The following is a 15,593-nucleotide window of genomic DNA, read 5'->3' as shown; positions in this document are numbered from 1 at the left end:
CCGGGTAAAATCAAATCCACGAACAAGGGGGTATTAATGAAGTTCCTGGAATGTGGACAGAGAGAAGAAATCGGAAATGAGTGAATTGGTAGAAGAGATTGAGAAAGAGCTGGTGTTTCTTTCCTGCTGAGGGGAGTGACTGCCATGCTGGGTAGATGTGAAATGCTCATTTGTAAGCAAAAACAATTTTTCTGAGAACAGAAATTTAGAATGTAAATTAACTTGATCCCTGCCTTAAAGGAGCTAGAACTTCTCATGATAAATGAGTATTTTTTTATCTGGTAGATGAGATTCCTTAATTGAACAGACATTTTACTGAGCACTCTCCTTATCTGCCAGGCACAATATTGTTATCTGTAGTTACCGTTCCTCTCTACAATTTGCTTGCCCGACCCAGTGACTGCAGCAATGGGGTGAAGCATAGGAACAATCGTGAAGATGACACAGGTCCAGGCGGTGTGTCGTTCTGCTCTACACAGCGTCGCCACGAGTCAGAACTCGCTCGAGGGCCGCTAACAAAACTACTCACAAAGCGGGACCACACACAATGGCATTGATATACTACATGGGTCATGGGAAGAGTGGACATTCAGCTGTCAACTGAAAGATGGAGGCTCGCCTTGAAGGCCTGGGGATCTGCTTGCAAAAGTCATAGTCCGGAATACCTTAGGGAGCGCCATTGAACTCTGCAACACACAGGGGGCACTGTGAGTTGGAATCAGTTGATAGCTACTGTTGACTTGTTTGCCTGTTTTATTATTAAGGAGCATATACACTATGCTGTTACGTCCAAACACCCTCTGCCATGGAGTCGGCTCTGACTCATGGCCACCCCATAAAACAGGTAGAGCTGCCCCTGAGGGTCTGAGGCTGTCGCTGATCTGTCTTCCGAGGAGCGGCCCCTGTGTTTGAACTGCTGGGGTTAGCAGCTCAGCCTGTGCTCCATGATACCAGTTTTGACTCAGCAATCCCACACAATAGAATAAAACCCTGCCCTGCTCTGCACCATCCTCACGATATCTGTGATGTTGGAGCGTACTGGTGTTGTCACTGGGTTGATCCACATCATTGAAATTATTCCTCATTTTTGGCTGCATCTCTATTTTACCGAGCATGAGATCCCTCTCCAGGGTCTGCTCCCTCCTGATAATCACCTGTCCCATGTCTTACCACTTAACTTTTAAGAAACTTTACACTATACTACTTCAAGATAGGTTTATTCATTCTTCGGGCGGTCTGTGGTATATTTAATATTATTTTCCAACATTATAATTCAGTGCATCAATTTTTATTTGGTTTTCCTTACATGTTGTACAGTTTTTTTCACGCATATCAGGGGACTGAAAATACCAAGACCTGGATCATATATGCCTTAGTCCTCAAAAGGACCCTTTCTCTTCAACACTTTAGGAGAACGTTTGCAGCCCCCTCGTGTAATGGAGTACATTTTCCTTGATTTCTTGACCGCTACTTCCATGGATCTTGACTCTGAGTAAAATGAAATCCTTGACCATGTCAATCTTTTATCTACTAACCATGTTGCTGCTTATTGTCCTAGTCCTGAAGAGTTTTGCTTTCTTTACATTGAGGTGTAGTCCTTCCTGAAGGTCGCCATTCTTGGCTCATCCTCCTTAAGTGTATCAACTCCTATTTCCTTTCAGTAAGCAAGGTTGTGTTACCTGCATATCCCAGGTTGTCAATAATTCTAATGTTGTATTTTCCTTCATATAGTCGTTTCTCTGGTTATTTGTTCAGCATGCAGCTTGAGTAAGAACGATGAAAGGATACAACCTTGATACACACCTTTTCCGATTTGAAACCATACTGTTCAAATGAATGCCTCTTGCTATACAGACAGGTTCTGCCTGAGCACAACTAAGTATTTTGAGAGCTCATCTTTCAATATTATCCACATTTTGTTATTATCCACACAGTTAAATACCTTTGCATAGCTAATAAAACACAACTATCATCTTTCTGGAATTCTCTGCTAGAAGCTAAGATCTCCCAGATATCAGCAATGCTACCTTTCATTTCCCGTCCTCTTCTGAGTTTAGCTTAAATTTCTGGCAGTTTCCTGTGTATGCAGTGTTGCAAGCATTTTTAAATCATCTTCAGCCACAGTTTACTTGCATACGATATTAATAATATTGTTTGATAACTTCTGCATTGCATCGGATCATTTTTCTTTAGAACGTGCAGAAACACTGATCTCTAACAGCTAGTTGGCCAGGTCACTGTCTTTCGACTTTTTTTACAGAAGCAAGTGAGTGCCTGCAGCACTGGATCTCCGTGCTGAAGCGTTTCAGGTGGTATTCCGTCAACTCCGGGGCCTGCTTCTCACTAATGCCTCCAGGGCAGCTTGGACAGCCTCCTTCCGTATACTGAATTCCAGGTTTCCTTATGGCACAGTAATTGCGCATTCTTTCCACCTTCTTCTTATGCTTTCAGGGTGATTTGATATTTTGCCCCTACAATCATTCAATAAGCAACTCAAGGCTTGATTTTTTTTCTTAAATTCTATCTGCTTTAGAAATTCTGGTTGTGATTTTTCTAGCTCTAGCCCTTGCATCTGGGACTTTGTCTTCTCAAAGCATCCTTTGAAAACTTCTATTCCGCTCTTTTATGCCATCATTTCTTCTGAGAGCTGTAGCTCCTGTCACTTTACTAACTTTATTCCTTCATCATTTAAGATGTCCTTGATGTCATCCCACAATTCATCTGCTCGTCTAATCTCATCTATTCTTACATGTTTCTAAATTCAGGTGGGATGTCCTCAAGATCATACTTTGGTTTGCAGTGACTTGTCTTAATTTTTTCTATCTTAAATTTGAATTTGAGAAATTGATGTTTTGTTACACAGGAAGCCTTTGGCTTTGTTCTAAATGATACTATTAACCTTCTCCATCACCTCTTTCCCTGTATGTAGTTTATTTGATTCCTGTGCATTCCATCCAGTGAAATTCGGGTGCATAACGGCCATTTATGTTGCTGAAAGGAATATTTGCTATAAATAAGCTGTTGGTCTTTCAAAATTCTATCATATGACCTCCACAGGTTCTGTTTCTTCTTTTTCCTTCCCAATTTTCAGATTTCATCAGCAATCATTACCAATGCATCTTGACTTACATTGTTGATCAATTTCAATTAGCAGAAGTTGGTAAACACATTCCTCATTTTTAACATACTGCTACATAAGTTGGAACAATAGTTGTATTTACTAGTTTCCCTTATAGACATATGAGTATTATTCTGTTCTTGACAATGATGTGCTTCAGGATAAATCTTGAGACGTTCATTTTAAAGATAAACACAATGTTACTCCCCTTCACTTTTTATTCCTGTCATCTTAGACCTTGTTTGTCTGATTCAAAATTCTCAATACTAGCTCTTTCAACTTATAAATGCCAAGGATTTAGATCTTTTTGAATTCCATTTTATTTGTGATGACTTTCACACACATTTCTGGGATTTGATTATAAATGAATGTTTGCAGCTGTTCTTCACATTTTGAGTCATGGTGCATCAGAAAATGGATGTCCTGAAAGCTGTACTTCATCCACATCATTATGGTTAATTGAACGTTGACAAGGTAGCTCTTCCCTGTCATATTTTGACTTGCACTGTGAGGACTCATCTTCAGTATATGGTATACAATTCAGTATAGCATAGTGACCTTGTACACAACAGAACAAAACACTGACTGGTCCTCTAGCATCCACACAATTGCACCTATGCCTAGGCCCGTTGTTGCTGCCACTGTGTCGCTTCATCCCTTTCTCTTTGTCAATGCTCCTCCATTTTACCAAGCATGATGTCCTTCTCCAGGGACTGTTCTCTCTTTACAACATGTCCATAGTATATAAGATGGATGAAGTCTCACCATCCTTGCCTCTAACGAGTACTCCGGCTGTACTTCTGAGACAGATTTGTTTGTCCTTTCAGCAGTCCATGGTACTTTCAATATTCTTCTCCAGCACCACAATTCCAGTGCATAAACTCTTCCTTCGTCTTCCTTATGTCCAACTTTTACATGCATATGAGGCAATGAAATATACCATGGTTTGGGGCAGGCACACTTTAGTCTTCGGAGTATCAATTATCCTTGCTTTCCAATACTATAAAAAGGTCTTGTGTAACAGATTTACCTATGCAACACATCTTGATCTTTCGTCTGCTGCTTGTATCAGCAATGATTATGGATTCAAGCAAGGCAGAATCCTTGACAACTTCAATCTTTTCTCTATTTACATGATGTTACCTCTTGGTCAAGTTGCGAGGATTGGGGTCATCTTTACATTGAGTTGTAATTCATGCCGAAGGCTGAAATCCTTGATGTTCATCAGCAAGTGCTCCAAGACTTCAATTTCAGCAAGTAAGATTGTGTCACCTGCATCTCGCAGATTGCTAATATTCTTGATTATTTGATCAGCATACTGAATAAGTAAGGTGAGAGAAAACAACCCTGACACATACCGCTCATGATTTTAAAGCACGCACCATTCCTTTGTTCTGGTTACACAATTGTTTCTTGATCCAAGTAAAAGTTCTGCATGAGCAGGATTGAGTGTTCTGGAATTCCCATTCTTCTCAAGGCAACCCACAGTTTGTTATGATCCACACTGTCAAATGCCTTGTCAGAGTCAATAAAACACAAGAAAACACCCTTCTAGTATTTCTCTGCTTTGTGTCAAGATCCACCTGTTATCAGCAATGATAACGCTTGTTCCATGTCCTCTTCTGAATCCAGCCTGGACCTCTGGCAGCTCCCTGGCAATGCACTGCTGCAACGATCATTGGATGATCTTCAGCAACATTTTGCTTGCATGTAACATCGATGATATTATCCTATATTTTGAGCATTCTGCTGGACCATCTTTTTTTGGAATGGGCACAACTACGGTTCTCTGCCAATCAACTGGCTAAGTAGTTGTATGCTAAATTTCCTACCATAGATGAGTTAGTGCTTCCAGTGTTTTGGCTAATGTTTTCAGCGTAGCCTGAATTTTTCTTTCATTAGCATTGGTTCTGGCTCTAATTCTCCATTTTTGCACATTTCATTATAATATTTGACTTTGTCTTCTGTAGCTGTCCTTTGAAATTTTCCATTTAGCTCTTTGATTTCATCCATTTTCTTAAACTGCTTAACAATCAAGAACAAGTTTTAGAATCTCTTCTGACATCCACTTTAATCTATTTTTTAAAAATTGGCCTTTAAATGACTTTTGCTTTCTTCATGAATTATATTCTTGATATTCCCCAAAGCTCATCAGGTCTCCTATCATTAGTGCTCAATGGGTCAAATCAGTTCTCGAGATGTTCTTGAAATTCAAGTGGGATAGACTCAAGGTTGTATTTTGGCTCTCATGGACTTGTTCAGTATCAGAGCAAAATACAAATCACCATAGCATGGCAAACCAGCAGAGTTAATAATCACATTACACTGTGAGGAAAGAAAGCTGGAGATCAGTACAAGGAGCACATAAGAGAGGACCTCCCCCGAAACAATTAAGGTAAGTTTTTTCATAGAGGTAGCACCTGAGTTGAAGACAAGGACAAGAAAAATGTAAAGAACTGTAAGAATCAGCCCTAATTGCTAGTTTATTGTGGATCCAAAGTTAATGTGTATTGTTTGGAAGATAGCTGCAAACTCTGTAGCCTGTGCATTTCTTTTCCAAATTGGGACACAATCATGAACGATGCAGAGCTGAGGGAGGATATGTTTCCCAGGGCTTGGAAATATACATTGCACAGGGCAGTCACTGGAGCTAATTATTCAGCATGTAAGAGGTTGTTTCCAGGATCCCAGGAGGAATGTGGGAAAGAAGCTTGGGCAAAGAGCTGGTTAACCAAAGGACAGTCTACTGGCAGTTCTCGCTTTCTCCGCCCCTGCCTTCGTCAGACCATTTGGAATGGGGAATGGTGAAGAAGGTGGAGATGACACATATGACAGTTTAGATAGAATAATAAATAATAAATAGTTCCATACTGAAAATAATATAGGCTCACATGTTAACATATAAATATATGTGATTTGCATTTGGGTTGGGATATAAACCATAAGCAATTGTTTAGGTCCTAATTGCCAAGAATGAGCTCCAAGGCCCTTGCTGTCCTTTAGAAAGGCCCTTGCCATTTGCTGACAATGAATTCTGTAAATTGCACTGTTGGGAACAGTGCAGACCATTAATTAGCAATTTTTAAATTTAAATGTTTCTAGATGGTATTGTGAATACAACAAAGAGAATTCTTATGCAAATACATAACATGCTAGGGTAATAATAATAATAATGTTATACTTATTTTTGATTTCTTTATTGAAAATGACAGCATAGAAATAACAATGATTTTTCAAACTATAATTTCTAACTGTACAAATTGTATAGTTAGCCTTTTCTTCTGACAAAATTTATCTTCATATTTCCTATTGCCAGAGCTAATGGATCAAATACTTATATTCAGAAACATGGGCCTGGTGATGATTTTGGCTATCATGTTTCCCATATTGTGAACATAAACCCCAAACCAAACACACTGCCATTGAGTCAATGCTGACTCATAGGGACCTTACAGGGCAGGGTGCACTGCCCCTGTGAGTTTCTGAGCCTGCCACACTTTACAGGAGTAGAACGCTCCATCTTTCTCCGGAGGAGCAGCTGGTGGTTTCCAACTGCTGACGTTATGATTAGCACCCAGGCCACCGAGGCTGCTCTGTTGTTAACATGTCTAACATTCAATAAGTTGAGGAATGAAACAAATTAACACATAAATTATATTCTATATCATTCAATATATGCTATAGCTGTTAGAAAACATAGTTTAGAAAAATATCCAATCAAATAGGAAAATACCTATAATGTTTGAAAGAAAGAGGAAGATCAACGGTCAACCAGCATAATTCTAAATAAACATGTGCCTGATATGCTGGAGTGCCACATCATGTGTGTGCAGTGACTACATATTTGGTGACACCAGCAATGCTAGTGATGGTATCACTGATTGTTACTGTAATATGCCACATGCATTTTGATATATATACTTTCCTTAAAAAACATCTTCACCTTTTGGAATCAGAGAGAACAATGCCTGGTATGGATTACATAACACTAAGAAAACATAACACCACAGTTGCAGGTCATTCTGGCAATCATTTACAAGTTTATCTCTCTGATTCATTTCCCTACACTATCCCCAGGCTCCCTTGCAAACTGGCTTCTGGCTAAATCCAGCCAATAGGAAACACTAATGGGGGCTGGGGGGCAGGAGAGATGTGGACTCACTGAAACGTCTTGTCTTTGCTGGCGGCATCTGAGCAATGGCTGCAGCGCTGCATGCCTTCTACAGCTCCAGCTTGTTCTTGCAGCCCCCTCAATCCTTCCTCCGCCTCCTCCTGGTAGCTACTGCTGCGGCTGTAGGTGGCCTAGCCTCTTGGTGCCTGTAAAATAAGTTCCTCCACGCTCCAGCTGGCTTGGATCGAAAATGAGCTTGGTGGAGTGGAGACAGTGGTGGACCACAGCAGTGACTTCCTGCCCCTGTTAAGTTCTTTGTTGTCTCACCTTCCCAATCCCCCCCATTCAGCAGTTAACTATAACTGAATTCCTCTGTGAGGCAGACTCTGTGGAATATTTGTGACTTCCAGAAGCACAGTGCTGAGAAGAATTTTGAGCCACATATAGACGATCTAGGACAGATTGGTGAGGTTAGAGATGCCAGCCAGGGGTGGAAGTATTAGAGTAAGTAAGCTATTTGCCCTGCTTTAGATTCATGTCTTCATCAGGGTCCCTGTAAGTCAGAATCGACTCAATGGCAGTGAGTTTGAGGTTCTGAGATTCATAGTAGAATATATATGAAGGAGAACCAACGTGGGGTTTCATTTTTCATTTTAATACCCTCCTGTTTGTGGCCTGGGGATGTCATTCAACTTTTTTAGATTGCACAGGTGACTTGGTCCATTGACCAAATGGACTGTAGCAAGAGTCTTCCACCAATATTCCGGTGCCTTTGAGCAGAAGTGACAGTGGAGTCTAATATTTTACATGTAGGGTATGTGTGCAGCTGAGAACATGATTGTGCCCCCAGGAGCTCTCGTCAGGCTGGCACTCTGGGAAGAGAAGCGATCTGGACCACAGGAATTAACTGCAGCTTAAATTGGGTGGGGGAAAGGGAGAGGACTCCGAACAAAATCTTCTCTCCTCCTTGTCTGTTTCATAGAACGGAGTTCCACAACTAGACAGTATTTCTTCAGGCCAACCCCTGCCCGTCTTGTAATCGCCCTATAAGGGGCGGAGCCAGTTACCCACCAGCTGCGGTTAAGCAGATTCTAATTCATGACAGGGACAGGTCTTCTAGAGGAGACATCAATGCGCTCCACGGGGTTGTCAAGGCCTTCCCTTGGAGGTGCCTCTGGGTGCGTTAGGACCAACAACTTCTTGCTTGGTAGGAGAGTGCTTAACCGTTTGCACCACCTAGGGATTTCCACAGGTGTTATTAAACCTGCTGCCATCGAGTTGTTTACAATTTACAGGATCGAACTGCCTCATAGCCTTGCCAAAGTTGTGGTATTTATGGAAGCAGATCCTACATCTTTTTCCTACGGAGCAGCTGGTGCGTTTGAACCACGGACCTCTGGGTTAGCAGTGCAGTGCTTAATCATAGCCTCCAAGGCTCCTTTAGGGGCTATTAGAAGGGCTAAAAAGAAGGTATATTTAGTACTTTGTGACTAAATAAAGTGAGAGTTAACCAGACAGGATAAGGAGAGAAGGAAATGACAGAATAGGAACTTTTTTTTGGGGGGGGGCGGACGCTAAAGCATTCTTAGAGAGTCTTACTCTCTGTCAGCAGCCAAAGGAAGGATGTGCTTGGGAGGTAGGCGACTGATGTAGAAAATTGTCCCCCGAGGCTGCAGTGACTGTGAAACACACTTTAGTTCATTAATCGGCCTTCTGGGAATATGGGGGAAGATATAATGCTGGAAAATGTGCATTTTCCTCTAACATTCTCTACACTGACATTCTTTTGGCCTGCCCAGTCCAGTAGATGCAACAGAGGGGTCATGATCTGGCCTGATGACTTTCCTGACCACTTTGTGTTTTTTTAAAAAGTCACCGAAAGGAGCTTATTCTTGAAGCTCCATCTCATGTATGTCTATTAAAGGAACATACTAGTCTACTTTTGACAAATTCATAAATTAGTTCACTACCTCCTTCTCAGCCACACTAATGAGCTTATTGACTTTTACTTTTATTGATGCTCATTCTCTGATGTGTTCCGCCACAAATGGGAAGTTAATTAAATCCCATTTAAATGTGTCTCCATCCTCCTATTTTAGCACAGTTTTAGTCGTTCCACCGTGCCATTCATTTCTTAAGAGGGTAACTGAGGCAAGGGTATGGAGGTCATGTCTGACTTCTTTTGGCTATACAAAAGAGAATGGGGCTCGAACGCCACACCGGTCCAAAGTAAAGATAAGACATGCCTCCACCCTCCATTCTTCTTTAGCCTGCTTTGCCACTCTATTTCTCTAGTGTTACCATGATCACACAGAACTCCTAAAACATACTCATGATGATGGAATTTTTTTAGGAAATCTAACAGGTGATAAGATATTAAGGATACAGTTATTTTGTCCTCAGTGCTGCTGCTTCTTCTTCTTCTTCTTCTTCTTCGTCTTCAGTGCCTCTTCTAAACCAGGTTGGTAGGCATATCTCTCTCCAGTCACTACTCTACCAGGAATGTGGCCCTCTGACCTCTGCTGTGTTCGGCTGGCCAGGAAACCAGCTCTTCTGCCTTATTGTCATCATGTTGCTTCTCTGTTCTGCATCATGGTCACAGTGAGGCTCCTCTATTCTGTTTCATGATCTCAGTGCTCTGGCCTCTGGTGCCTCTGCTCCTTCTGCCACTTCATGGATCTTGCATGTGCTCCACTGCAGGCTCCTTTTTCTTGGTGAGCACGCAATTTTCTCTCCCTCTTTCTGAGATGGCTCGTTCTTATGTATTCAGTGAAATGGCAAAACTGACCAATCCCCTGTATTAGTATTTCACATACTCTATTTGCATGATTCTACCCAATCATTTGGTGAGAGTTCCAAATACATGAATAGATAAGCTATTCTAAGTAATTTTACCTCACCTGAGTAACAAATACTCATGGCAAAGCAATGTAAAAACAGAAAATTTCCTTACATTTTTGGAGAATAATTTACCACATAATCAAATGGGGGGGGGGGGAAGTGCTAGATATAGTCAATTGCACCTCAATGTTTTTTGAAAGATTAGAATATTCATTTAATGAGTTTATTCATATTTCTCTACTCAACTATTTCTCACATATAATCTATAAAGTGGTAATAATATAAGGAAATCAATTTTTATAATCAGCATGAACAGATTAGTATGATGGGAAAGGTCTTCTTTGTTTCCTGCTAAGTGATTATTTATGCTGAGAATATATTTTTGTGCATTATAGCTCACCATAGACATTTAGAAGACTTCAAATTCCATAATCTGCCCCCCCTCCGGTCCCCCCAAATCTGTCTGTACATGAGCAGGTAGAAGCAGACTATTACTACTGGTAGGAATTGAGGGATCCGGGAAGGTTCTTTAGTTCAAAATTCTGAAATTTCACCATTGAAGCCTTTGAATATAAGTGTTGATTGTGAGAGGGAGCCCTGCTGTTGCCTTGGTTAAATGCATGCCTCCTAACGGAAAGATGAGCAGTTCTGCCCGTCAGCCACGCTGCAGGAGCAAGCTGCTGCAGTCGGCTTTAGTCAAGCTAACCGTCTTGGAAACCCTTTGGGGCCAGTTCCTTTGGGATGGAACTTACTCGTCGACAATGGGTTTTTGCTTAACATCCTTTTAAAGACTTCTTTCTCCCTTAAAGAGAGCAAGCCTCTTAGGGTGTGTGAGACACTACATGCTTTAGCAGAACCAGACAAAAATACTCAGAAAGATAGGAGGAGAAATTTTCAGGTAAAATAGGCAACTATGAATGAGCTAGAAATTGTTCCAAGGACCGACTGACTGGCTGACTTCCAGGATTCCATGATAAAAGCTTTCACCTCCACTCTCCGACTCTGCAATATCTGCCCTGTTCCCTCTTGACAGGCCGGTGGCGGTCATCCTCGTATCCTGTCAGCCTCTTCTCTCTGGCTCTTGCCTTTCACCGAGGCCTCCTTAAAATTTCCTACTAATCTTTCACTGCTTTAAGTCCTCTTCCAACACAGTAGTTGAGCCATGTATTTTTTTCTAATTCTATTCTTTTCGGACTAATTTCATGTGTTTTAGTCTGAACATCTCCACTAGACTATGACTAGAGAGGCAGATGCTGACACAATGTTCTTTGGTATGTCTATAACCTCTAGGGCAGTACTGTCCACACACTAGGTATTTAAGGATCCATATATTCCAAGTAATTGAACTATTACTTCCACTTTAAAATGCTTGATACTTCTCAAAGGTTTTTCAAGACATCTTAAAGAATGCCTGAATTTACTAAGACTAGAAGCCCACTGTACAAACTATTTCTTTAATTAAAGATAGTGAAATAGAAAAACAATACTGCACTTTATAGAGATAGAGAAAACAAATGTTTCAAAGAGGACTAGCTAGGTCCTTTCATCTACCAGGAGAAAAGGGACTAGTCATTTTCTTACGGACAGCTACTCTCAGTTTTGCATCTTCCCAGGGCTGCTCACTCATGGTCTTAGTTGGTTTTGTGTGTATTCTTCTACCTATCCAGGTAATCAAACAACTATCCATTTTGCTTATTTGTTCATTCGTTTCTTTACTTTCATTAGCATGAAAGGAATAATTTGGATCTTGGAAGTGAAGGCACAAGAATCTGGGTCCGGGTGCCAGCTAAGTCAGATGGAGGAGTTAGGTACTCTCCAGGGCCTCTTTCCTCACAAAGGGGTAGGAAGGGTGCGGGCGTTTGAGTGTAAAGTGAGTTGGCAAGTACGTTTTGTAAATGTAATGTGCTCTAGGGAAGTTTGTTGTAATTTGTTTTAATAGCATGTAAAGGAGAAATCTAAAGTTGTTTTGAGCAAAGCTGAATGATTAAAGTAAAACCAGCTCTTGCTAAATTAAACGTATCCATGTTTTGGCAGCCCTGCCTGCCAGAAACTCTTGTTGGCTCCCCGAATGAGCGCCTGCTCTCTGCCTGTGGTCATTGCGAGGCTCCCTAAATAACCAAGAGGGCATTTTCTTTGCAGCCAAGCCAGGGTGCGGAAGGAGTACACCCCAAGGTGTTAACAAAGATGCATTGGTATAAAATGACTTGGAAAATATTTCTTTCATAGTAAAGATATTTAAAAAGAGACACAAGAAGAAACATGAGCACCAGCTCATTATCGCCCTGGCAACCAAGAAAGTTTCACTTGAATAAGCAGTTTCTAAGCAAAAAGCTTTAGTGTTATCACTAGTCGGGTCCAAGAAATATTTTACATAAACTTGAACATTTTTGTGACCTGTTCTGAAGAGTATAGACTGTAATCACTATGATATTATGACTATGAATATGCAGTGGGGAAAGATGAGGAGTTCTACTTCTGTGAAAGCCACAGTCTTGGAAAGCCATACGGACAGTCCTACTCCGTCTTAAAGGGCTACTAGGAGTTGGAATCAACTTGATTGCAGTGAGTTTGGCTTGAGAGAAACAAAAATAAACTATATAAGCATTTGTCACTGAAAACCTTTCCCTACCTCTTCAGTCCTTTTTGTGACCACAATCAAAACTAACCAACGATTTTATTGTAATCTCTCTTTCTTTCCTTATATCCATCCCCACCTGGGATCCACTTTCTGAAGTTGCCTTATTTTCACCTATGTAAACTGTTGGTTTTCCACTTAGATGTCTCACTAACGCCAAGTAATTCCCCAAATCCTTATGCGAGGCCTGAATGGTTTTCCTCCTCTTGCTGTTGCTATTAGTTGCCATCAAGTCAGTTCCAACCTCTAACGGTCCCCTATGCACAGTATAACAGTCGCAACACTGAACACATGCAGTATTCTGGAACCATGTCTTTTATAATATGTAAGCATAGGTGAGTTTGTTTTCAAAGTGGTAACTGTAAGTATGCTTAGAGATCAGGGTGAACTATAAGTATGATCAGAGTCCAGGATTTAAAAAATTCAATTATTGATAAAAATTAAATTTTATTGATTAAAGATGAAAAAATTGAAAGTATAAACATAATCAGGAGAGCAAAAATATCAAGCAGCAAGGGTGCATGCATTAACTCTAAGTCCGTTTGTCAAATCCTTAGAACATTATGGTCCATACTTGGGAGGAAGGAGAAAGTCCCCAAATGAGGTAGAAGACATGGATAAAGGTCATTGGCTATGGGGAGCAGATGTCCCTCACCTTGTTCGGGATATGGTGTATATTGATGAAGCAAGTCTACCCAGTGTGAGCCACCAGATCTTTGGGTAATTAGGGAGAGTTTCTCTCATGTCCAAATATATGACACCCCCACCCCCTGTCCAGGACCCAGCCCTAGAGATTTTTATTTCTTAATTCTGGGACCTGATTGAGTATCAATATTTTAAAAGATACTCAGGTGATCTAGCATTGCCATAAGCATTAGCTTATGTCTTCCCATTTTGTGATTTACTAATCAGCGTTTACCTCATACATGATAATATATCCATAGAATCTTCATTAACAGTTTTAATAAAATATTTCCAAATGTAATTTTATTCAGTAAAACCTACAGGGGAGAGTTTACTTAAGAGTTTTTTAAGGAGGTTAAAAAAAGTCCTTACCTTATTATAGTAACTATAATGAGGATGTTTCCAATCAGCCCTGTTGAACAAATAATCCCAATCATGGAAGGGAGGATGACTGTATCCACAATGTTGAGATTTGGGTAAGCAAACTCTGTATCCCAGGATTTGTTTAAAAAGTCACCGGAGGTGTTCCAGCTGGATAAAGGAAGTGGGTTCATTGTTCATGAACTACCAGTAGTAAAAGCTCTGAAATAATAGAAAGCGGTTTATTATTATAATAAAAATAACATAATATAAAAATGTTTTCAAGTGAGTTTCTTTTATTATAGAACTTTATTTTAACTCAAAATATCAAGTATTCTTTATAGCAAGTATCATACAACATAGGATTTCAGAGTAAGTATGATGGGCACCTGTCTATAAGGACGGTCATAGACTAAAAGGAGGTAGGTAGAGAAAAGATTTCAAAGCATGAGAATTACCATGATCGTGTGCAAACCTCATTGCACCTTATCATCCTCTACCCTTTGAGCACAGCTGAGTGTCACCGACTATATATGGGTACTGGCTGATCACATCTAGCGTCTATTCTTACTGGCCTCTGTGCCCCAAAGATCGGCCAGTATGTCTGCTGTGTTGTTCGGTGCTATTAAGGCAAACTGACTCCTGATGAACCCATGCATGCCAGGACAGAATGCTGCCTTTTCTGTTCTATTTGACTATTGTGAGCCATAAAGTTTTCGTGGACTGATATTTGGAATTAGATTGCCAGGTCTTTCTGCTTATTCTGTTTTGGTGTGGAAGTTCCACGGAAACCTGTTCATCATAATAGCAATGCTTAAGTCCCAATGCCAGGGAGGAAGTGACTTTCCATGAGGTATATTGCTAGGTCATCTAATTCAGGACTGCCACATACAAACCAATGGCCATTGAGTCAATTCTGGCTCAAAGCTCCCCCATAAACAGGATAGAACTGCCTCTGTGGGTTTCTGGGACTGTAGCTCTTCAGGAGTAGAAAGCTCACCTTTTTCCTGCAGAGCGGCTGGTGGTTTTGAACTGATGACTTTCAGTTAGCATCCTAAAGGGTAACTACTATACCATCAGGGCTCCTCAGGCTTTTATAGAGAAAATGAGAATTCTACCAATGAGCCACAACTTCCCTACCTTTGCAATACTGTCTGTCAAATGTAAATTTTCCAACTAATTATTTAGGGATGAAATGGGATAAAATTTCTTAAAATGATTTTTGAGTTATCTTCAAAGATGAGGAAGAATTAGTTCAGCAAAGAACAGTTCAGGGAAGGAAAAAGTGTGGTACACAGTTGAGATATCTTGCACTAAGGACAAAAGCATAAAAATGAGCGCATAAACAATCAAAATCAAACAGAACTGAACATTATTTACTTGACTATATTGATAAAAGTCTGTCATGGAAGACAGGCATTGGGTAATGGTACAGTGACCCTTGTCTGAAAGATCTCTATTGATACCAAAGCACTTAAGCTCTGAGTCCACATTTGTACAGAATTCTGAGAGAATTCTAAGTCCACAGCCTTCATATATTTTTGTTTGTTTGTTTGCATTTTATGTCTTTCATAGTCTGTGTTTTATACATAACTCTATAGGTTATATTTACAGTAAAATTACACCAAAACAACCTAACGTTTAACCACAGGCTTTCAAGGCAACACCAATCCTGGTTCTCTCTCTTTTTTTTTAATCTATATAATCTTACCTTAGTTTCACATTTCCAACTTTGACTCTGTTATCTATTACTTTTCCACTCAGTTATTTCAAACTTTAAAATCAAGCTAATATAAATATTAACTTTATTTATATTTTTAATGCAATGAAACTTGATACCAAAA

At 40.3% G+C, this 15,593-nt stretch overlaps 1 protein-coding gene across 1 annotated transcript in view; it reads right to left on the bottom strand.

The window, feature by feature from the left end:
• The window catches only part of MCHR2 (melanin concentrating hormone receptor 2), a 29,751-nt gene extending 15,808 nt beyond the window's left edge, over positions 1-13,943 (bottom strand). Inside the window, exon 1 of the mRNA XM_075554011.1 lies at positions 13,762-13,943. Coding sequence (XP_075410126.1) covers positions 13,762-13,943 — 182 coding nt within the window. The remainder of the gene's footprint in view (positions 1-13,761) is intronic.
• Positions 13,944-15,593: the final 1,650 nt, after the last annotated feature.

This window comes from Tenrec ecaudatus, chromosome 7, assembly GCF_050624435.1.
Source record: "Tenrec ecaudatus isolate mTenEca1 chromosome 7, mTenEca1.hap1, whole genome shotgun sequence".
Classification (NCBI taxonomy): Eukaryota; Metazoa; Chordata; class Mammalia; order Afrosoricida; family Tenrecidae; genus Tenrec; species Tenrec ecaudatus.
The sequence above is the reverse complement of the archived record's forward strand: the minus strand, read 5'-3'. Positions and strand labels throughout refer to the sequence as shown.